General features: G+C 37.6%; 1 protein-coding gene across 1 annotated transcript; it reads left to right on the plus strand.

Moving 5' to 3' along the window:
• The first annotated feature begins 10713 nt into the window (after nt 1–10713).
• Nucleotides 10714–24134, plus strand: LOC132770187 (pulmonary surfactant-associated protein D-like). The gene is made up of 5 exons (XM_067466251.1): nt 10714–10989; nt 19698–19915; nt 22218–22325; nt 23371–23487; nt 24034–24134. The coding sequence occupies exons 1-5, from the start codon at nt 10928–10930 to the stop codon at nt 24132–24134; spliced, it is 606 nt and encodes a 201-aa protein (XP_067322352.1). The 5' UTR covers nt 10714–10927.
• Nucleotides 24135–25111: the final 977 nt, after the last annotated feature.

The following is a 25111-nucleotide window of genomic DNA, read 5'->3' on the forward strand; positions in this document are numbered from 1 at the left end:
AAGACAGACTGCCCAGATTAGAAGATAAGGATTTCCCTATTAGCTAAAATACAGTTTATGAAGATAGTGCCTGTTCCCTGTGGACAAGATTGAGAGAGAGCCAATAGACTGTTAAGAAAGCCTTAAAGTACCTGTTTGCTTTCATTAATAAAGAACTTTGTTGAACCTTTAAGCAATCTAAAACTCTGTTTTAAGGAAATCCAAGGGCCTTTAATCTGAGGCAGCCTCGGTGTCCCGTTAGGCACATGGAATTGATGTCCTGTCTACAGTCTTATGCACAGGCCCAGTGAGCGACAGCACAGCAGCTCATCCCATTATCAGCAGTAAAAATACAGCAATAACAAAGCAAATTACTAAGAAGTTGCCACACTTTTATGACACCTAGATTCTCCTGCTTGAATCATTTTTTTTATTTTATTATTTATTTGTTTATTATTTATTCAATTTATACCCCAGCTTTCTCCTGGGATGGGATCCAAGGTGCCTAGTGGTAAAGGTGGACCTGTTTTGGCATCTCAAACTTTATGCTTGAGTGTTGAGGGAAATATAGCTCTTTTTCCTCTACTTCACAGCATATGCTTATTTTACTAACTGGAATAATGACAGAGAGTGCCACCTATTTTCTAGAACTCCATTTGACACAAGCAGCATTGGCCAAAGATAAGCTCTCTCCGGGTCCTTTCCTATACGTTGCTTCATAAATGAATGAATGATAATCTCAATTCAGTGAATCAATGTATCCCAAAGCTATGAGATGAATAAATTTCTAATCTCATAGCTTTGGGAGATTTAGGATGGTGATGGTGATTTTGTATGCAATAATAGCTGCATGGCTTGCCCAGGTCAGGTTTTACAATGTATTGTCATGTAATATAGCTGAGTCATGCACTGCTAATAGGCTTCTATTGGAAATGCTGAGTCATGCATTAACTGTATATAGGACATCATTTGAGGAATGTGTTCTGGCCTGGTCCAAATGAGTAGTAATGATGCAATCCTGGATTTGAGTTAAGTCAATGAGTTGAGAACCAATCAGAGATTGCTATGTGTAAATGTACAGAATTGTACATAAGGAAGTCATGTACAGTGTATTCTCTCTTCTTGTGCTGTGATGCTGTTTGCCGAAGGCTCTGTGTAATTTATTAAAGGGACCTGTCTGCTAAGACAAGATATAACCGTGTGCTGTGGTAAGTGAGGATCTAGCGATTCCTCAAGAGGTATTCTTTCTAGATATCTCTAGATCTCCAGTGTGATTCTATGAACAACTCTCAGCAGAAATTGCCCCTAGTGTGACTCTGCAGAGCCTAGAGCTTCCTAGAGAAAGCATTTTATTCAAATCCATGAATAATCAAATGGAGGGCTGACTATACTAGGCTTCCAAAATGGAAAAGATTTGCAAAGATTCATACTGGCAAAGGCTGCAACTTCAATCAGGCCATGTCTCTTTTTCTGCAGTATAAAATTGCTTGTCTTCCCTTCCTTCAGACAATTCCAAAAAATAATGTGTACTCTCAAAAGCGACTTAAACCTTATGGTTTCATATTTCTACTGGATTTTCATCATTTTTGTATCATCTTAAACTACCACAGGGTAAACTCTTATCGTACTGTTTGTATAATGGGCTCTTCGTATCCACTGGAGTTTGGTTCCAGAATAATCCTTGGATACCAAAATCAATTGATGCTTTAAGTGCCATTGTATATAATGGCATAGTAAAATTTTGTCTGTTATACAAAATGACAAAATTAACATTTGCTTTTTGGATTTTTTGGATTTTCTTTTGGATACATTTAAACCATGGGTAGTTGAACCCATGAATACTGTGGATATGGAAGACCAACTGTATTGGAATATAGTGTGCAATTCTGCATTTTGCAAAGTTTTATCAGATATATTGTGAAAAAGAATATCAGGTGGTGGGAATTTTTCCCTTATGAAAGTTGCAGTTTCTGTAAAAAAAAAAGTATAAATGTTTACTGCCAGTTTTCCAAACTCTTGGGCAGTTCTCAAAAAGCGTGTCATTTCCCTTGTGTTGGAATCATCAACAAAAAATTACCACAAAGTTGTATGAAGTTCTGACATTTAGCTTTTCCTCCTTCATGATTCCTTGAGAGTTGGGGAACTTCAAATTTGAATCACACTGGAAAATTGGCACATTTTCATTCTATCCCCAGAATGAAACCATACAGAATTGAGAAGTCAGATGAAGCTCTTAGTCCAAGAGGTAATCAGAATAGTTCTAGTGTGTGTGTGTGAGAGAGAGTAAGTGTGAGTACATTCAAGGCACTTATCAACTTACAACAACCTCACAAATTTTATATGGTTTGTTAGGCAAGGAATAATCAGAAGTAGTTTTGCCAGTTTTTGCCAGGTTGTTCTTCTAAAATGTATCCTACAACTCCTAATATTTGTTGGTGGTCTCCAATCCAAAATTAACAATGACTGGCCTAGAATGTGGTACCTTTTGGGTATTTACTATCCACATTCTGCTGTGTTCTATGATGCCAGTAAAGAAGAACATACAGTAGAAAAACTGTGCAGGAAGATTCTGAGATGTATAGTTCAAAATACGTTTTCTAAAGTTCACCAGAATAACACTTATCTATCTTTGAGATAACATTTTGTTGCACCCCAGAGTAGGAACAAGACCCTCTAATCATTAATTACACCACAGCGTGGATAATTTTATTTATTATTATTAGACTGACTCTAAATGGCTGATGCTGCCCGTTGGGGCTTTCTGATGCTGAGAACTACATTCTGGGAAATGTAGTTTAGGGCAGGGCCTTTTGCATTCTCTGCCACAGGGGGTCTTGCCTTCCCAAACTACATTTCTAAGAAGGCTATGTTCTCAGTTTCCTACCCAAGTTTGCTAGTCCCTCCCCCTTTGTGTCAAAGAAAAATGATTGGTTTTTGAAACACTTTATGTTTTCTTGGCTTTATCAAAGTTGCTTAATGTTTATACCGAAAATTAAACTGACCTTGGGAGATATCCTAATGTTACAGAATTTTAACAAAAATGATTGGTGAGTGTTTCAATTTCTGAATTCCCTCCTCCACACCTTCCCTGCATGTTTCTAATATCAATTTGTTTGCACACATTTAACAAATTTGATCCGAAAGCAAATTAAAAATGAACATTTGCACACACCTAGTATCTATATATCATCTATATATCATCTTATATCTTTGGTCCACTTTTTTCAATTTTATTGATAGAAACCTATTTTGCATAAACTAACAGTAATACAGATGATTTATTTCTAATCAAAGAACTCTATTCTTGCAGCAGCTAGAATAAGAGTTGGTATTTCTGGCTGATCTTTTCCCCACAGATTAAGGAGTAACATCATTGTTGCTTAATTTATATTCTGAATAATATAATTCGAACATTGTCTGGAGCAGAATGTTTTCCATCCTTAGTTGTGTCAAAGAAAGTGTCTATTATAAGTGTCTATCTTGATGATATCAGTGACTTCAAGAGTTGAACATCAAAAGAGAAATGGTGGTACTGATGGGAAACATTGCTTGCTATTCCATTGTAAACTGCAAAGTATTTTAGACCAATTCAGCTCTTCAGAGTTATTGTGAGAACAACTCCAGATATTTGTGGGAATGTCAGGATTGAAAAGTGTTAATAAAGCTGAGTGATGACTTTCTGGGTTATTGGATTAACCATTCTCTTTCCATTCCCTTTATATTGAGAGTTAGGGCCCTTCCATACAACCCTATATCACAGAATATCAAGGCAAAAAATCCCACAATATCTGCTTTGAACTGTGTTATCTGAGGCCGGATCAGGGCAGTACTTTATTTTCAGAAGCATCCGTGTTAAAATAATGCAGATGTTTTTGGGGACCTGTCCATACCCACTGCACTTTCTGGGGTGGGTTGTTCAGACATTCTCTTGGGACTAGGCCAAGAGAACATCTGGAGGCCCTACCCACCTCCCCCCAAGCCCCCAAACCCCTTAGAAAAGTTTAAAAAAAACCTTATCAGGCCTGCAGTATTCCCTCAGAGCAGCTGTCCTGCTGCGTACAAATGATGCACTAGGAGAGGGGAGAGCAGGGAATACTGCGGGCCTGATAAGATTTTTTTTTTTTACTTTTCTAAAGGGTCTGGGGGCTTGGGGGAGGCGTGGGCATTCCCATAGTTTACCGAGCTTATTTAGCCCTGAAAACTGTGGGAATGGTATCTGTAGTCCAGACACCGGAAATAGTGCATTTATCCCGCACCTTCCAAGAAGACGCAGAATAAATCCATGATCAAATTAATTTGCTACAAACCAGGTTTGTAGTAAATTAATTCGGGACTGTCCAGAACGTTGTCTGGACAGCCCCTCCTTTAATGTGGGAGTTTCTGCAATAAAGGCTCTGTCTGGACTTGGATAGTTTGAGATTTTCTGCCTTGATATTCTGGGATATAGGGCTGTGTGGGCCCTTAGATAAATGATTAGATAGGCATAATATTTTAGCAAACTAGCTATCTGCTACAAAACAAACAGCCCTTGCCTCATTCTTTGTTTATAGGTGGAGCAGAAATGGAAACAAAGTTGTATGTTTATGCAAATATATAGTATAAGCTACAGACCTAGTCATAAAAAAGGTATAATAAACCAAATGTGATGCACAAGGTCAGCTTCAATTTGAGAAAATAACACATTATTTTATTATTATTATTTTTAAATAGTTTTTATTGATTTCCGTTATAAAGAGACAACATTGGACCATACATACAATAAATACATTCCCCACAGACTTACAGATTTTGCAGACAGCATTACTAATTTCCCTACTGTTTTATATGATTACTACATTAGTTGATTAGGTACTTTCTCTCATATCTCTAAAGTTCCTGCATACTCTAGTCTTTCTGTTTATAGTTACCTTTATTACGTTGTGTCCCAGTCTGCCTTAATTTCCCCCCTCCCTCCCTCCCTCTATGCCACACATCCTGGCATGTCTATTCATACACGCACATTTACCTACATAGTTTACATAAATACAAAAAATATCTAAACACCTACATACATTAAAAACATTTACATTCCTCATGACTTCCAGGATCTTCAAACGAACATTTGCTTAGTTTCTTGTTCTGCTTGTTATTATTTTAGTAGTCTGTTAATTTATACTCACTTTTGGGATTATTCTTTCCTTTGTATTTTACCAATACTTTATATTATTTTTCTTTAGGAAGGTTATGAATTTTTCCCAGTCGGTGTTGTCCTTTGTCAGTTCATTTTTTCTTAGTTTCTGTGTTAATAGGTCCATGTTCATAATATCCATGGCCTTACCAATCCACTGATTAAAGCATGCTGTTTCCTTATTTTTCCATAACCGGGCCACGCTTATCCTTGCTGCAGTGGTGAGATAGAAGAGGATTTTTTCGTTGTTTTTGTTCAGGTTCATATTATTCATTACCAGCAGGAAATGTTCTGGTCTAAATTCTAAATCAATTTGTAATATCTCTTTAATTTTTTGGTGTACCTCATTCCAAATTTTTTTGACGGTCTTACACTCCCACCACATATGTCTAAATGTTCCTATTTTCTTTCTACACCTCCAGCATTTCTTATCACTCTGCCCCTTACTATGTTTTGCAATTTTTTCCAGGGTTTGGTACCACAAGTAGAACATTTTTACCCAGTTTTCTTTAATCTCAGTGGCATATGTGTATTTTAATTTTCTTCTCCATACCTCCTCCCACTCCGACATGGTGATTGTGCGTCCAATCATTTTGGCCCATTTAACCATAACCTCCTTTACTTGCTCCTCTTCCGTCGCCCATGCTATAAGTTGTTGGTATAGTCCTTTAATCGTTTTTACTCTGTTCTTAGTATTTTATCCCATGTTTTTTCCTTTGTTTCAAATCCTGTTCTTTTATCTTCTTTGAAGTTTTCGTTAACCTGCCAATAACACATTATTTAATAAGCTCCAAAATATAGCGATATTGGCCTTTCCACATAGCCATATAACCCAGAATATCAAGACAGATAATCCACAATATCTACTTTGAACTGGGTCATCTGTGTCCACGCTGCCATATAACCCTGTTCAAAGCAGATAATGTGGGATTTTATACAGCTGTGTGGAAGGGACATATGTAACACATTTTTTTCTGGGTTATAAATGTCATTTCCTAATTGGTTCTATTATACAAACATGGAAAAAGTTTATTAAACTGCAAAAACTTTGTTTTTGCCGGGCATCCTGCAGCACATCTATATAAGTAAAAATGTAACACTCCAGCAGGAAGGTAACGGTGCTCCATGCAGTCATGCTGGCCACTTGTCCTTGGAGGTGTCTATGGACAATGCCGGCTCTTTGGCTTAGAAATGGAGATGAGCATCCGAGAGTCGGACACAACTGGACTTAATGTCAGGGGGAAACCTTTACCTTTTAAATGTTCGTTTGTGGGATTAACATAACTCAAAAACCACTGGACAAATTGACACCAAATTTAGACAGCATGCACCTAACAACCCAATGTATGTTCTTTACTCAAAATTTTTCCATTTTGTCTTTTGGGAGTTGTAGTTGTTGGGATTTATATTCACCTACAATCAAAGAGCATTCTGAACTCCACCAATTATGGAATTAAACCAAACGTGGTATACAGGACTCCCATGACCAACAGAAAACACTAAAAGGGTTTGGTGGGCATTGACCTTGAGTTTGAGAGTTGTAGTTCACCTACATCCATAGAGCACTGTGGATGCAAACAATGAAGGATCTGGGCCAAACTTGGCACAAATATTCCATTTGCCCAAATATGAACACAGATGGAGTTTGAGGGAAATAGATCTTGACATTTGGGATTTGTAGCTACTGGGATTTATAGTTCACCTACAATCAAAGAGCATTCTGAACCCCACAAATGACAGAATTGGGGCAAACTTCCCACACAGAACCTCTATGACCAACTGAAAATACTTAAGGCCATCCAGGGCAAGAAAATGTAATCAAAGTCCTCCTGACAAAGAGCCATCCAGCCATAGATATAGATAGACATATATGATTCACACACAGAGAGCTATAGTATCATAGATTAAAAAGGGACCCCGAAAGAAGAACAATGATATGTTGCATGTTCCAGAGTAGGCAAAACAGGCAATCTCCACATCAACACTGACAAAGAAACAGCAAGAAATACTGTTTAGCCGCAAGCATAAAGAAATGACATATATTAGAAACCAACACTTTCTCCTTACTTTATTTTTCAGATCACCAGACTGGGCCACAGCAACACGTGGAAGGGGACGGCTTGTCTTGCTATAGATTTTCAATGAATATCTCATAGAGTCTCAACCAATTTGTGACAGCCACAAAAACAAAGTTTCTGGAGTATAACACCTACTTTCAAAGTATTGCCCAGTTAAACAGGAAATAACACTTTTAAACCAGAAACAGGATTTTTCCCCCAAAATTTGTTACATAGTGTAATAGAATACAAAATATAAAAATAGATGCTCAGGTCCAATACTTGTACTACCTAATGCATTTTAAATTGACGTAATATTTCCACAAAACAGTAAATGAAATCAACATATTATCAACCTTCCATTAGGCTGTCTAATAATCGATTTACATTGAAACCAATGTGCATTTTAAGACAGATGTCTGTATGGAGGACCTTATTTGTTTATTTTGCATATTTGTATCCCATCCTTCTCATCTCTGAGGAAGGAGCCCCCGGTGGCGCAAGGGGTTAAACCCCTGTGCCGGCAGGACTGAAGACCAAGAGGTCGCAGGTTTGAATCCGGGGAGAGGCGGATCAGCTCCCTCTATCAACTCCAGCTCCTCATGGGACATGAGAGAAGCCTCCCACAAGGATGATAAAACATCAAAATCATACAGGCGTCCCCTGGGCAACGTCCTTGCAGATGGCCAATTCTCTCACACCAGAAGCGACTTGCAGTTTCTCAGGTCGCTCCTGACATGACAAAAAAAATCATGAGGAGTGACTCAGAGCGGCTTACAACAGGCAACCATTTGATGCCAATTGCAATTAAAACAGTAATTCAAACATTAAATTGTTAAAACTTTCATTTAAAATCACACAAATTCAAATCATAGTCCAGGTCAAACCAATTGCCAGTAACAGTCTTGGCTCCATATTCAATTCTGCCGATTTGGTACAGCAGATTTCTCCGTTAATTATGTTGAACACTGCTTTGAGATCAATAAAATGCCAAGTGTTTTGGTGCTGGGTCTGGGGGCAAGCATGAAGGGTCTAATGTTCTCTGTGAAAGCTGACTGAGAGACCAAAAAAAAACTCTGGAGACCCATCAATCTCTATTTATTTAGAATTCACAAGAAGATCAAAGTTAGGATGTAGGTAACAATACTTTTTATATGCTCTTCTGCTCTGCTAACAAGAGGCTGCAATGTGTTCATTCTAGAACACTCCCTTCTTCTGGTTGAATCTTTTAGAGGTTGTAAATTCTCAGAGATAATATTTACAGGAAATTAACTCAATTAAGTCCTGGACTTTTTGGCAGCTGTGAGGTGAAGGCTGCTCAAATGACACATGGGTGGCATTCTGTAGAGAGAATCCTACTTCAAAAGACCTTCCTTTTAAAAGTCCATGGCATCTCTGAGTGTTTAATCCACTAGACTGTAATAGCTCATACTGTACATCCAGCTTCAAAAGGTCATGTTTATTTGGCATTGGTAAAGAACGGGTACTGCTTTTTTATTTGCAATATATCTGTCGATCCTCTGCTGTTTCATTGGCACAGCTGAGTTGTGTGTACCAGATTGGGAACATTGTGTCTTGTTCATTTTACCCATAATTATGAGAAACAAGAGCACAATTGTTCGCTTCTTCTTTTGTTAGGGGAATTTAATCCATTGATATTTTGATTGAAGCGTTTAATTGTTCTTTCCATGTTCTTCCTGTTTTTCCACCCTCACTTCTACTCTTGATGTTGACGTGCTTGGGGTCTCCTCGACTTTTTCTGGGGATTCTGTTCTAAATCTTTTGACTTGCATCATTTGTCCTGGGGTATATTGGTAATCTTGTCCCTCTTTATTCCTCTTGATTGTTTTCAGGAACTCATTTGCTTTCTCTTTCGAAGTTATCCATATTTTTTCATTTTTATAGGTCGCCATTAGTCCTTCACCTTTTTCCCATCTGAACCTGATATGCTGTCGTTTAAGTTCCTCTGCTAAGTTTTTGTATTTCCTTCTTTTCTGGATTGTTGATTATGTTCCTTTAGAATAATATTTTTTTTGTCTTTGTAATATGGTGGGGTTTTGTAGCTCTTTTTGAGAATTTCATCCCTGATGTATTTTCTACTGAATTGCACTATAACATCCCTCTCTACTTTGTATTTTTTGGCGTAATTCGTCGATATCCGATACGTCCTGTCTATATTGGTTTCTGCGTCTTCTTCCGGGATTTCCAGTAATTCCGCGGTCATAGCTGTGACTATTTGCCTCAGATTTTCTTGCAATTCTTCCTGAATATTTCTAAATCTTAAGTAATATTCCAGTTCTTTTTGTTCGGCTTGGTCTTGTCTAGCCTCCATCTTTTCTTCTCTAAGTTCTATGTCTTCTAGCTTTTCCTTCATCTTTTCTTGAGTTTTTTCCAATTTAATCATATCTATCTGATTTTTCTTCATGTCCTGTCTCATGACATCCATTTCCTTCTTCATCTCTCCGAGTTCATTAGTAATTTCTCTCCTCATTTTTGCCATTTCCTCTGTTAAATCATTCCTAAGGCTCATCCTTTCGTCTTCCACTATTTTCTGGTATGCGTCTTGTTTTTCTTGGTTTGCTTCCTGTTGTTCTAATATATTTTTTATTTCCTTTAATATTTCCTTTCCTGTTGGGTTTCCAGATGTTGAGCCTCTTCTTTGTTCTGTTTGTTCTACTTTTTCGATTTTTTCGATTTTTTCTGTTTTATTCTTCGGTGTTGTCATGGCTACCCACCTCTCTAAGACTTTTTCTAGATTAATTTTGGCTGTCGTTGTGTGTTCTTTCTTCTGCTCTTCCTCTTCTCCTCTCTTGGTTCCTCTTAATTAATTTATTGGTATTATTATTAATTTAAATTGTTTATTTGATTTTACAATAATTTTATTATGCTACAATTCAGTATTTCCAATCAGATCCAGAAATAAAATAAATAAATAAAAAAGCACTTTCAATTTCAATGTACACTTTCAATCCTGCACAGATCTCTATCTATTTCTCTATACTGTTAATATTATTCTGTCTTCCGTTACTGATATTTGGTTGTATTGTAGGTGTGGTGCTTGTAATAATGCTTGTAATTTATTGTGTGTGTGTGTTGCTTCTTTAATTACATATAGCTAATTGGTCAAGTGCTTCAGTGTGTCTTAATTTCCTATCTTATCTTCTGTGTAACTTAATTCTTTATTTAATACAAATAGTTCAATAGATCTACAGTCTTAAATCAATAATTAATTAGATAAATTAGATGCTTGGTTCCTTTTTCAAAACAATCAGTACCTTAACTCTTACAGAGACTCATTTAATCATTTATTCTTACTTTGGATCTTTCCGTGTAAAGTCTGTTGACCTTTCCTTCTTGCTTCTTTCTCTGGTTGGCCTGGAGCTCTGTGTGCGTCTCCTGTCCCTTCCTCCTGTTTACTTATTTGATTCATTTAATTTATTGATTATGCACGATTTTTTTGTGCATCTTCGTCTCTTCCTTCCTCTCTAGGCCTTCCTCTCTCTCTTCTCCTCCTTGCTGTCCACTTCCGCCTTCTCCCCCTTCCCAGAGTGCCCCGCAAGCTGCCACTTCCGGTGTGTCCTTTTTTCTTCTTCCCGGGGGGGGGGGGAGCGTGCCTCGTGGGTATTCCACTTCCACCTTCTCCCTTCCCCAGAGTGCTCTGCGGGATGTCCCCTCCTTCCTTTCACTTATAGTCCTTTCCTTGCTTCCGGGGGGAGCGTGCCTCATGGATTCTTCAGCGTCTTGCGAGAGAGGAGGCTGTGGTGTTCTCAAGGCCAATATGGCAGGGTAGGTTTCTTACTGTTCTGTCTTTTACTTTTAATTTTTTGGACCCTTCTTCTCTCCTCTCTCCTCTCCTCTCCTTTCCACCCCGCGATTTAGCGGCCTTTTTAAAATTTATTTTATTTAAATTCTTCTGTAATTGTTGTAGATGGTGGTATTTTTTATATTTAGCAATGTTCTTTTTCCCTTCTGCTTATTTTCTTCCTTCTCTCTTCTTTGAATTATTATTTCCCAAATTTTCTCTTTCTTTCTTCTCATTAACTACGGGTCCATAAGGGATGGTATGTTCTACTCACCGCTCTAGATCCTTCTCTCCACGTCCTTAAAATTGGTGGCGTTCGGTCAGCTGTTGTTCCCAAGTCCAGATCCCTGGATGAGATACCCCTGACACGAGCTGCTACCCTCAGATACCCCTTGAGGGGGACCAGCACTCGAGACTGTCGGATTGGGGTGTCCAGGGGTTTTGCGTTACTCAGGCTCTCGATCCAGCCCAAGGGAGAAGGCTTCTTTCGCCTCTGCTCGCAGGTTAGGGTTGACCCTGAGGAGTTCCTCTAGAGTCCAGCCAGCTGCCATTGACACCAAACCAGAAGTATTTAATAGAATTATACAAGGAAAATATGACTTAATAGCACTACAAGAAATTCACATTGCACAAAAACACTCAGCATACACTGTTCAGAAAAAATTAGGCAAAGAATTTTTCTCACTGGCACAAGAAAAGAAAAGAGGAGTAATCCTATATGTAAATCCAAACCTAGACCCACACCTCACATTCAAAGATGAAGAAGGAAGAATAATAGGAGTCACATTAAAAATCGACAACCAAAAAACGCTGGTGTGCAACATCTACGCACCTAACGGACCCAAATAGAAATTTACGCAAAAACTTAGAAATTTAATACAGGAAGAAGAATATGACCATTTAATATTAATGGGGGACTATAATGGGATCATAAATAGCAGCTACAATAAAAAAACAGAGACCAAACAACAGAAAACAACGAACGCAAACCTCCTACCTAAAACACTGGTCAACCTTCTAGAGGATCTAAATCTACAAGACGTATGGAGAATCCATCATCCAGGAGAGCGGGATTTCACATACTTTTCGGCGAGACACAGAAGCTGGACTAGAATAGATATAGTCTTGACCACACACTCACTATCCTCCAAAATAGATAAAATAGAAATATTAACAAGGATAGACTCAGACCATAGCCCAATGGAATTCATCTACAACCAGAAAAGAAGACAAGGAGAGTGGCAACTCAATGATAATCTCCTGAAAGATCAAGAGACTCAACAAATTATTAGAACATATTTAACAAATTACTTCGAAATAAATGAAACAGAGGATGTAGATATTCAGACAATATGGGATGCAGGAAAAGCAGTAATTAGAGGGATTTGTATACAGCAGACTGCTATAAGAAACAAGAAGAGAAACGAACAGATGAGAACAATAACAACAAAATTAAACGAGGCAGAAGGAAAACTGAAACAAGAGCCAAGAAACTCAAAATTGATATACGAAATAGAAGTATTACTTAAGAAAAGGATTGAAGCGGAATCAGAACAGATGGCAAAAAAATTAAAATATGCGAAGCAATCATATTTCTACAATGCAAACAAAGTGGGAACTTGGCTGGCAAGAAAGATTGGAAGAATGAAACAAAAGCAATATATCACGAAGATCATTACAGATAAAAGAGAATATACAAAGGATAAAAATATAATAAACCAGTTTAATGACTATTATGGAGCACTATACTCTAGAGGGGATCCCAAGATGGATGAAATAACTTGCTACTTGGGAAAGCAAAAACTGGAGAAGATCTCTGAAGAACATCAAGAAAACCTGAACAAAGAAATAACGACCCAAGAAATTCAAAATGCTATCAAAAAATTGGACATTTCAAAAACACCAGGACCAGATGGGCAGGACCAGCCGCCTTCTATAAGATGTACGAAAGAGAGTTAATACCCAAACTAAAGAGATTAATGAATCAGGCATTGGAAACGCAAAAAATCCCTAATACATGGAAACAAGCAAAAATAATAATGATCCACAAAGAAGGAGCAGACAAAACAGATGTAAAGAACTACCGTCCTATTTCGTTACTCAATGTGGACTACAAAATCTATGCAAATATAATTGCCGAAAGATTGAAACATTTCCTGAAAGAATGGATTGAAGAAGAGCAAGCCGGCTTCCTACCACAGTGCCAAATTAAGGACAATGTCAGAATAATTGTGAACATCATAGAATATTACGAAAAAAACATAGACAAAGAATGCGCACTGCTTGCACTAGACGCAGAAAAGGTGTATGACCGAATTAACTGGGAGTTCTTTTTAGCACTATTCAAAGAATTAGATATGGGATACCACTTCATCAACTCAATAAATGCAATATATAAGTATCAGGAACCCAAAATATGTATAAATGGATCCACAACAGAAAACATACAAATACTAAAAGGCACCCGACAAGGGTGCCCACTGTCCCCATTGCTCTTCATAATGTCACTCGAAATACTCCTCAACAACATCAGAAAGGATAGCAGACTTAAAGGAACAAGAATAAGAAAACATTCCTATAAGAGCATTTGCGGACGACATAATTTGTATGATAGAGGACCCGATAGAAAATCTAGAAAAGTGGATAAATAAAATTGAAGAATTCGGTGCACTAGCAGGATTTACTATAAATAAAAACAAGACAAAATTACTAACAAAAAACATAACGAAAGAACGCCAGAAAATGCTAGAAGGAAAAAGTGGTATACAAGTGGTGGACAAAATAAAATATCTCAGCATAAACATAACCTCAAAAAATTCACAACTACTGAAAAATAATTATGAAGCAAAGTGGAATGAAATCAACAAAGAGATGGAGAAATGGAAACATTTGAACCTCTCCATGTTAGGGAGAATCTCAGCTATTAAAATGATGGTACTACCGAAACTCCTTTTCTTATTTCAAGCTATCCCAATAATCAGGAATGCGCAAACGATTAAAAAATGGAACAAAGAAATTAGCAAATTCATTTGGAGAGGAAAGAAGCCCAGAATAAAATTTATAAGTTTGATTGACAGTAAAGGAAGAGGCGGATTAGGACTCCCAGACCTACAATTATATCACGATGCATGTGGCCTCATCTGGGTAAAAGGATGGGCTAACTTAAATAAACCAAAAATACTGGCATTAGAAGGTCATGATCTGCGCAGCGGCTGGCACGCATACCTTTGGTATGCTAAAAGGAAAATAGAAAAAAAATTGGCAATCACTTTGTCAGGTCTTCATTAATCAAAATCTGGGAGAGGTATAAAAACAAATTCTATCAAAAAACGCCCCTATGGATCTCCCCATTGGAAGCATCACAAAGAAGAGAGCTTGGATGGGAATGTTGGCCTAAGTATAAAGACATATTAAAAAAAGACAGAGAGGGAATCAAGTTAAAGACACTGGAAGAGATTAAGGTAACATATGGCGAAATCTCATGGTTTCAACATAGACAACCGAACAAAGCTTTTAATAAAGACAAAACAGAAGGATTCAAAAACAAAGAAAAATATTGGGAAAGGATTATGTCATCTGAGAAAAAAGGAATAACCAAATTATATAAAATCCTGCTATACTGGAAAACAGAAAGAAGCAACACAAACAGCTACATAACAAAATGGACAGCCAACCTAGGATATACCATAGGACTGCCGGAATGGGAAAAAATCTGGAAGACAAAATTAAAATGGACTAACTCTTATAGTTGAAGAGAAAACTGGATTAAAATGATGTTTCAGTGGTACCTTACTCCAAGCAAGTTAGCGAAATACTACAAAATCTACCCAAAAGCTGCTGGAAGTGTAAAGACAAGAAAGGCACCTTCTTTCATCTTTGGTGGACCTGTGAAAAAGTCAAAAAAAATTGGATAGAGATCCATGATATAACAACTAGAATATTAGAAATTAGAATAGAAATGAAAGCGGAATATTACCTATTAGGAATTCTAGCCTTTGAGGTGGAGAAGAACAAACTCTTTTTCCATATAGCAACCGCAACTAGCCAGCAAGTGGGAAAATGAGTAATTGCCAATGTTGGGTGACTGGAAATTAAAACTAATGGACATCATGAATATGGACACTTTGACGCAATATATGAGATCGAACCAGACGACTGGCGTGAGCAAAACCGACTGGTCTCCAATCAAGGCATACTTAGAAACAAGTTAAGAATTGATATGATAAGAAGACATTCTAACAGAAGATAACACTAATACTAACAAAGCCATAGGGGAATCAATAAGTAAACAAAAATGCTAACACACTCCATGCCCCACTTTCCAAACCGAGCACATCCCCCCCGTTCCCCTTTAGCTAGAGAGCACCCTCCCACTTTCTTCCCCCCTCCCATACCCCTCTATCCCTCCATAGGATAGGTATATGTCTTCCCTACCCTCTCTACCCTTACTACCCTGATTCTTTTAATTAAAAATAGATATGTCAATGATCTACACCCGTTTGATGTATTGCTAATACAAAACTGCAATAAAAATAATTCAAAAGAAAAAGAAAAAAAGAAACAAGAGCCCAATTGTTCGATTATAGGTAATTTTTCCTTGACAGCAGGCTAGTGACAAAACAAACCAACTACAAAGGCTCTGCTGGTGCTGCCGTTGCTGATGCCATCGTGGCTCCATCTTCTTGAACAAGATCTACATTGAAATTAGAATCCTGCCTTTATTTCTGTGCGAATGCCTCCTGTTTTTACATTTTGAGGAAAGTGAGGGCAAACATTTAAGTCTATCTTATACCTGCCAATTCAAAAATGTTAATTTAGTCATGTACTTTTCAGTAAAATTTGCACAACATGTGTTACTTCTTTCACCTTACAGAAGAAAATATGAGGCAATAATTTCCCCTAAAACACTAATAACTTGCTTTTCACACTTGTAACAGATAAAACAACTGTTTAAAACTCAAAATAGACTTACAGCTGCATTTAGTAAAATTAACTTCTTTTGTAGACTCAAATAAAGTTTTGGAACAAACAAACAAAATCCTTAATGTAACCAATAATTTCCTATGGTGTAATTATAGTTCAGGAAAAGAATGTGCTCCAGCTTTTGTTATAGATTAGATAGAGAGAAAAGCCGCATATAACCATTCAGATTACTCTTCAGGAAGACTTAAATTGTGGAGGTAATAACAGGTAAATACACAAGCCATCCTGCCACATGTCTTCCCAATTTCCTGGCCATTATACAGAACTGTTTTAACACACTGCACTGAAGATCCAAGTATATCCATCTATATTTATCTAGAACTCATGGTGTGATTTTGTAATCGAGTCTTATTAGAATTCTGAATCTGTTCATACAACATGGTTAAAACCCTTTTCAGATCTTTGGCAGTATACCTGTAAAGGTCTGTAGAGCATGTAGTTTACCCAGAGATGATGTGGGTAGGTGTACATATCTCCAGAATCTCAGAAAAGTGGGTTTGGACTGTCACTCTCAGAATCCACCATTAGTTGGATTTTCTGGGATTTGTAGCCCAAACAGAGCTAAAAGAAAATTCTATCCCAGGTTTCCCCTGGAATTTAGCTATGTCTGGAAGGACCCTCAGAAAAGCAAAGAGAGATCATCTTTCGGAAGCATCTTTGATGGAGATAAGGCATCCTTCTCTTTGGCTGCTCCTAGATTGTGGAGTGTTCTTGCATGCTAGGTCAGGTATTACCCCTCTTCATTGTCTTTATATCAATGGGAAAATTTGAGAATATGTTTGACAGCTTATTAGCTTCTGAACAGGCATGTAGCCGGGGCTCGGGGGGCTTCAGCCCCCCCCCCCCACGAAATTTTCATGGTGGTTCACAAAAAGGCCTTACTGGTGCATTATTTAAACTGTTGTGTTTATTCATATCATGATCTGATCACCATACTCAATATATCCCATATGCATGGGGGTATTGGGGTAATGATACAAAAGGTTTGCTAGGCTAGACCCTCTTTCACTCAGCCCCCCCAAAACTCAGCCCCCCCGAACCCCCCCTTGAAAAAAATTCACACCCCCCCCCCGAAACGAAATCCTGGCTACGGGCCTGCTTCTGAAGAAGGTATTTTAAAACATTTTCTTTTTAATTCAAGATATTACCACTTATCTGTTTTCCTTTGGTCACAATAGGACCATTATACAAGATTAATAGCCATTATCAGTTCTAGAGATCTATTGTTCAGTTTTTTATAGGTCATGTGAATGAGAAACAGAGGCTGCATTATGTAACTCAGGGCCTATAAAAGGAGGGCTAAATTCCTAGTAGATAATTTCTGTTAAGGTCTTCATAGAGCATCAAAAATTGCAAAGAAAGTGAGTGGATTAATTTATCTCTTATTTATTTATTTATTTATTTATTTATTTATTTATTTACGACATTTATATCGTATATTGTATGTCTATATATTCACAAGATATATAGACATACAATATATTATATTATTAGCATAGTACAATATCAGTATTATATATTACTATATTATACTATACCATTATATTATAATATTATTAGTAATATCACATGTAATATAAGCATATATAATTATAATATCATATTAGTAGTAGTAGTATATTGTATTACATTATAATATTATAAATATTATATGTATACACAATTATTATGTGGCAGATATTGGAGAGAAACTGATAAACAATATGGCGGCTGCTACCAAATCCATATAAGAATGGATCAACTTGCATTGTTCTCAACAAATTTGATTAATTGCAAACAGGCTAGATCTTCCTTAATCCAGTCTTTACCATCTTTAGCTGATGTTCACATCTTTCTGTGCTTACCTTATAATTACCTATGACTTTAATACCTTGTTGTTGTTGTTTTTAAAAAGCAGTATAATATGTTACTCTCTTGATCTCGTTATTTAACGCTTTCATTAAAATGCAGCTGGGAAACTATTCCCTTGAAGATTTTGTTGACAAAAATAAAATTGAATTTCTGTACTTTAAAAAATGATGCTAAAAATGGGGGGAAATGTGCATGTCAGGTTTATAACACAAGCAGTTATGAACATGATAGGTTCTGTAGGTTTGTTCTTAAGTTGAACTTGTGTGTTAGTCAGAACAGGTACATTTTTAAGTGTAACTCCAAATACACACACACAAAAGATTTGGATAGCATGGGGAAGGGTTAACATCCCTATGGTGTTTGTGTTGTTGTCTGTGCCCCTGCTCAGAAGATTTTATCTCACTTTCTGTCCCAGTGATCATTGAATTTTATCAAATGTGTCTTGTTAAGGAAATCAGCTTCAGTTGAAATACGTTTTCCCCATGATAATTCTTTCAGGGGTGAATTTCTCTTCCTAGAGGTAGATTTCTCTCACTTCCTGTTGTGTTCTCCCCCCTCCCCTGCCTATTTGTAACTATGAGTCATTTGTAAGTCAGATGTTTGTACCTCTGGGACTGCCTGTACAAATGGGGGGAGACCTGCACTGTGATACCCTATTCTATGGAAGTGGGACAACGGTTTTTCCCCCTGGTGATAATATCCTTTTCATATTTGCCTGACATAGCATTGAATCAATGGAATTTATCATCAGGACAGAATTGCCAAAATACATTCTTTTTTTTTTTTTTTTAAAGAATTTTATTAATTTTTATATAGATTACAATGAAAGAGTGAGGACAATAAAGTATAGGAAAGCGAGGAAGTGAAGAAAAAAGAAGAAAAAAGAAGAAGCAAAGAAGTATGCTAAAATCCCAAATAACCCCTAAATTTTTTTAAAAAAAATTAACTACAAAAATACACAAAAAATCCACAAAAAAGAAAAAACCAAAAACAAAACAAAAAAGTGACTTCCATTCCATCTTCTTGGATCATATCTACTTATTATTCAAAAATTTAAAATAAGTTCAAAAATAAATTGTCTCTCTTGTTTCTTATTTTCCCAAATTGTCCAGATATTCATGGAGATTATCCCAATTCGTTCTTCTTAGTATCATACCTGTATTTTTCTTCAACAAAAAAGTCAATTCATCCATTCTTTGCACTAGAGCAGGGGTCTTCAAACTTTTTAAGAAGAGGTCACAGTTTCTCAAACTGTTGGAGGGCCGGATTATAATGTGGAAAAAAAGAATGAATTCTTTTTTGCATGTATCTTATTTGTAGTGCAAAAAAAAACCCACTTAAAAACAATACAATAATTAAAATGAAGAACAATTTTAACAAATATAAACTTTTTTTAGTATTTCAATGGGAAGTGTGGGCCTGCTTTGGCTGATGAGATAGGATTGTTGTTGTTGTTGTTGTTGTGTGCTTTCAAGTCGTTTCACTTAGGTTGACCTTGAGCGAGGGCCAGGTAAATGACCTTAGAGGGCCGTATCCGGCCCTCAGGCCTTAGTTCAAGGACCCCTGCACTAGAGTGTACAAAAAATGGAGTCCACTCCCTAGCTCTTTTAGGCAACATTGGGGGGGAAAATTGTTGTTTCTTTTGGTCTGCATATGTTCAAATTCTGAAACAGCAATAGTCACTAGTTGGGTGTTCTGGGAATTATCATTCAAAAAGCAATTTTTTCCCAAGTAAAACTAGAAAGTCAGTGCAAGTCAACAGCTAGTTTTCATTTCACTGAAGTGCAAGGCAAATTAGTTTGCATAAGCTAAGAATGTCTTAACTTTTTCGTTTCTCTGCTTTCAATTCTTTCCACAGAGTAAACCACAAAGCAATGTTGCAGCTTCTAACATTTTGTGCTTTAGTTTTGTGTGTATCTCCGGCAAGAACTCCCAGGCCAGTAACACAGAAAGTTGTACAGACCTGGCACCGGAATGCCTGTTCACTGGTTGTTTGTGCACCAGCTGAGAGAGGCTTACCAGGGACAGATGGGAAAGATGGATTCCACGGACCAAAGGGAGAAAGGGGAAAACAAGGTATGGAAAAATATAACTTTGTGATGGTCTGTACTGAGATAAGCAACTATAGTCAGGTTGAGGACCATTTTCAGGTTTTTCCTTATTTCTTTTGTTAACTGGAATGTTGAATATTTTTAAACTGATTAAAAATAATTAATTGTAGTCATTAAAAATAATTTTCAGTAAATATTAATGTAATGAAATTCCTCATAAAAATAGTATTTTTCTTTCTGGTGAAAAAATAACATTGTCTTTATTTACAATTTTTTGCTTTAATGGGAGTTGTGTACCACTAATCCCAGTGAATGTGGAGGGCTGACTATAGTGTATGTGTTCCAAGCTCCAATCTTTGTTTTTGGTACTCTACTGTGGATTTTTCTCTCAGTGCTCCACTTTCTTCCTCTTCCTTGGCCAAAGAGCTAGCTATGGAGGGTGCATGAGAACATTGTCCTTCCAGAACATGAATTTTCCCTCTCCTTAAGAAATAGACAAAGTATGGTGGTGGTGGTGGTAGTAGTGATTATATTCATTTAATATATTCATTTATATCACACATTACTCCCAACAATGTGACTCAAGTTGTCTAACACTGCTTAAAATTATACAGACATTTAAATACTACATAAGAACTTTGGTAAATGTAAAAGTGAAAATTTTAATTAGAAATAATTTAACATATATAGTTAAAACATAATTTTACCATTATTTTTTAGGGATGGGGTTGTGGATTGCATTTGCCTCTTAGATTATACCTTCTTCACTCTGGGTTTAAACTCCAAAGGTTCTAACGTCAGTTAGTAAAGAAATTAGAATACTGCAAACCATGAAATTTCTGAGATGTTGCACTTGAAAGGTTTTATAAATATAACTCCTCCTCAAAAGAATATACAATTGCAGACTTAATTAGATGTCGAAACAATAATAGGTTATGTTTAAAGGTTAGTATTTGGAGACCAGTGTCACAGGGATGACTGTATTTCCAGAAAATCTTTCAATTTTTATTGATACATACATTCTGAGTTTCACTTAGTGTATTTAATTCTGGGGAACTGACTCTGGGGTAGACAACTACCCAAACCATCAAGGGATATTTTAACTTGCCAGCAAGTGTATCATATGTGCATTATTCATTAGTAAAAGAAAATGGAGTCATGCCTCAAGGTGCTTAATAGAGAAATGATTTATTAGCAAAAAGCCTAACACATTTTGAATGAAAATATTGTCACATTTTACACAGCCTATGCTCTGTACACGGGAGCCCCCGATGGTGCAGTGGGTTAAACTGCTGAGCTGTTGAGCTTGTTGACTGAAAGGTCACAGGTTCAAATCCGGGGAACGGCATGAGCTTCCGCTGTCAGCCTCAGCTTCTGCCAACCTAGCAGTTCGAAAACATGCAAATGTGAATAGATCAATAGGTACCACTCCGGTGAGAAGGTAACGTCGCTCCATGCAGTCATGGCGGCCACATGACCTTGGAGGTGTCTATGGACAACGCTGGCTTTTCAGCTTAGAAATGGAGATGAGCACCACAACCCAGAGTCGGACATGACTGGACTTCATGCCAGGGGAAAACCTTTACCTTTTTAATGCTCTGTACATAGTCATACAAATTTGAAATTTAAACTCTGAAATTTCTGGATCTGAAACTTTCATATCATGTAGTAGATTTTAAAAAGGTTTTCTTAGATCAGTAAGTTACCACATATTTTATATAGTTCAGGTTTTTTTCAGTGACCAGGAATATGGCAATGGTTGCACCCCAGTTTTTGTGTATACATATATGAGTCTTCTCTCCCCCCCCCCCCCCCCGTTTATTAATAAAAAATAAACTTGAATCTAGACACGGGAGCTGTGTTTTATCATTAGGGGGTTTTTTTTGTTTTTTGCAAAATACCTTGTTTCACGTGCAAACATCGCTTACTTTGTAAAAGAATTTTTGTGTAAAAACAAGTTTTTACAAATGAAATTTCTCAAACAATTTACAGAGGGTGAAAAAAAACACATAAGACTAGCTGTTCTCTCTTAGGGTGTCTGATGTGCTGAGCCTTCATTTCTGTCTAAAGGGGGAAATATGTGTTAATAGCTTTTATATCCCTAATGACATCCGGTGACCATGCTATTTAGAAGTGATAGGATCTGTAGACCAGCACATCTGCAAGGCACCAGCTTGGAGAAGTCTGAAACAATAAAGCTATCCATTTTATCTATCTGAACCTCAATTAATTTGAGATAATTTACTTAGTTTTTTCCCCTGTGACTATTAGAAAGTATCTCTCATTTGGAGTGATTTCCTTCCCTCCCCCGATAAATATGGCTGCAGGTCCCAAAGGAAATGCTGGAGCCAAAGGTCCACAAGGTCCTCCTGGCCCCAAAGGAGATCGAGGACCAGTGGGTGAAAAGGGATCAAAAGGAGATGTAGGAGCCAGAGGTAAGTGATAAAAATATACTATTACATCAAAGGTAAATACTTTAGTTAATATATTTTACATCCCCAATATATCACAAATAATTGGCCAACTAAACATTTTGGTGCCTCAAATGTTAGCCCAGCTTCTAGGTATATTTGACTGGTTGATTTGAAAAATGGCACCAGTTTTCCCCTATCAGCTCTAGTTTTTGAGATACAGAATATATCCCATATACCAGTCACAATCCGCTCACCCATAAAAAAATCACAGTAACCATGATGTGGTCTATCCAATGCAATTTTCTGAGTCAGTGTCCCAAATAACCCCAGAAATAGGCCTGAAAACCAAGACACCAAGATTTTTAATAGGCTGTGTTATTCCTCGGATCAAGCACATTTAGTGATCTAGAAAACATTAGGACAGACTTTAAAAAAGCAAAGTAGGTATTTGAAAATATGTCACTAGATGATGATATTTGCAGTCATTTGAATGTAGTAATTAGCTTTGAGGACTTTAAAAAAATATGCAAATCAGAATCGACAAATACACAGAAGACCAGTCTCTTTTTTTCTACATGTAGAGCTAACAACAATCTAGCTGTAGAATTTGCTGTTGTTTGCTTCTGTCAAGTTGATTTTGACTTATGGTGAGACCATTGATGTCAGATTAACAGTCATTAACAGTCACGGTGTCAGTGTTATAGAATCCTGGGATTTGTAATTTGGCAAGTACAGCCTTCATGATTTCATTGGCATGGAGTCACAGCAGTTAAAGTAGAGTCAAACTATATCAATTTTACACTATAGTGGCACTGCTAGGGGGAGTTCAGGCTTGGATTTCTCTAGGACTTATTAAATAGGCTTTTTCGCAGTCCATGGTAACTTTAGAACTATTTTCCAACACCACACTTCAAACGAGTTGATTTTCTTTCTGTCAGTTTTCTTCCTTATCCAACTTTCACAACCATATATAGACATGGGAAATACAATGGAATGGACAATCCTAACAAGGACTCTTGAATAGTTTATATAGTTTCTTCATTTAATTTTTAAAACTCTTACACAGGGTTACAAGGAGCAACAGGACCACAAGGACCTGAGGGGAGGACAGGCCCTCCTGGATCAAAAGGAGATAAAGGCTCTACGGGAGAAAAGGGGACAAAGGGTGACAGTGGTCTCTCAGGTAAGATTAAGTGGGATATCTTTAACATCTAAGGAAAATACTTGGGGGAAGGTTAAATACTGGCCCTTTGAAACTCAGGTGCTTTACAGAATTTGAATGAAAGAGATTGGCTTACAAGTTGTAACTTATATTCTCTGCAAGGCCTAACAATTTTTTTAAAAACTGTTCCACTCCATTGATAATAGACTTATGTACAGCTTCATCAGTAAAATTATAGATCCCAGTGTAGATATCACTTGAATATCTGGAATCATGGATAATGTGTATCTCCAAGGTACAAAAGTTTTATTTGAAAGATAGCAAACACATAGATGTTCAGCCCTACCATTGGAAAACAGGCAGAAATTGTTGAATTTGCTGATACATTTTGCCTGTAAAGATGGATTGGAGTATACGCCTAGATTGCTATATGTATTGTGAGTGTAAGAATGTTGCAATTTAAACAAACAAAAATGTGTTGAGGCAGCAATGTGAAAAATATATTTACCACCTCAGGATGCTACAGTACTATTTCTTCCAGATGTTGATTACTCTATCCTTCCGCAGAGGTCAATCTATTGAAAAACCGAGTCATTGCCCTTGAGGGACAGCTAAACGCTCTGCAAGCCAGTTTCTCCAAGTATCAAAAAGGTAAAGTATTAAACTAATAGTGGAATGGAAATGAGAGTGTTAGTAGAATAGGGTTACTGCATAAATGTAATTATCAATAAGATTGGAAAAACTTAATTACCGTATATACTTGAATATAAGCCGAGTTTTTCAGCCCCTTTTAGAGAGCTGAAAAAGCCCCCCTTGGCTTATATTCGGGTGAAGGAGAAAAAGCTGAGAAAAAAAGGCTCTGACGCTGGCTGGTGGAATCCCTGGTCTTGTCTTCGCCCCCACAGCTGCATCTGCAGAGAAGCTGCGCGTGGGGCAAGTGAAGGGGAAATGGAGGCGTGCACCTCCCTCCCTGCACATCTTGCCATGCACGCACACATGCACGCACGCCTCCATTTCTTCCCCATTCAACACGCATGCAGCCTCTCTTCCTGCTTGTCTTACTGTGTGCACGGAAGAAAGAGAGACTGCATGTGCATTGAATGGGGAAGAAATGGAGGCATGCATGCGTGCACGGCAAGACATGCAGGAAGGGAGGTGCACTCCTCCATTTCTCCCCCCATTCGTCCTGTGCACACACAGCAAGACAAGCAGGAAGAGAGGCTGCATGCGCGTTGAATGGGGAAGAAATGGAGGCATGCACCTCACTCCCTGCTTATCTTGCTGTGTGCGCGGAAGGAAGAGAAGCTGCATGCGCGTTGAATGGGGAAGAAATGGAGGCATGCATGCACGCGCGGCAAGACGTGCAGGAAGGGAGGTGCACTCCTCCGTTTCTCCCCCCATTCGCCCTGTGCACACACAGCAAGACAAGCAGGAAGAGAGGCTGCATGTGCGCTGAATGGGGAAGAAATGGAGGCGTGCGTGCATGTGTGCGTGCATGGCAAGATGTGCAGGGAGGGAGGCATGTAGGGAGTGAGGTGCACACCTCCGTTTCTCCCCCATTCACCCTGTGCGCAACCTGTCTTGCTTTCCAAACAGCAACCCAGCTGGGTTGCTATGCGGAGAGCAGAGGGCACGTGCATGGCGA

This window comes from Anolis sagrei, chromosome 3 (assembly GCF_037176765.1).
Source record: "Anolis sagrei isolate rAnoSag1 chromosome 3, rAnoSag1.mat, whole genome shotgun sequence".
In the NCBI taxonomy this organism is placed as follows: Eukaryota; Metazoa; Chordata; class Lepidosauria; order Squamata; family Dactyloidae; genus Anolis; species Anolis sagrei.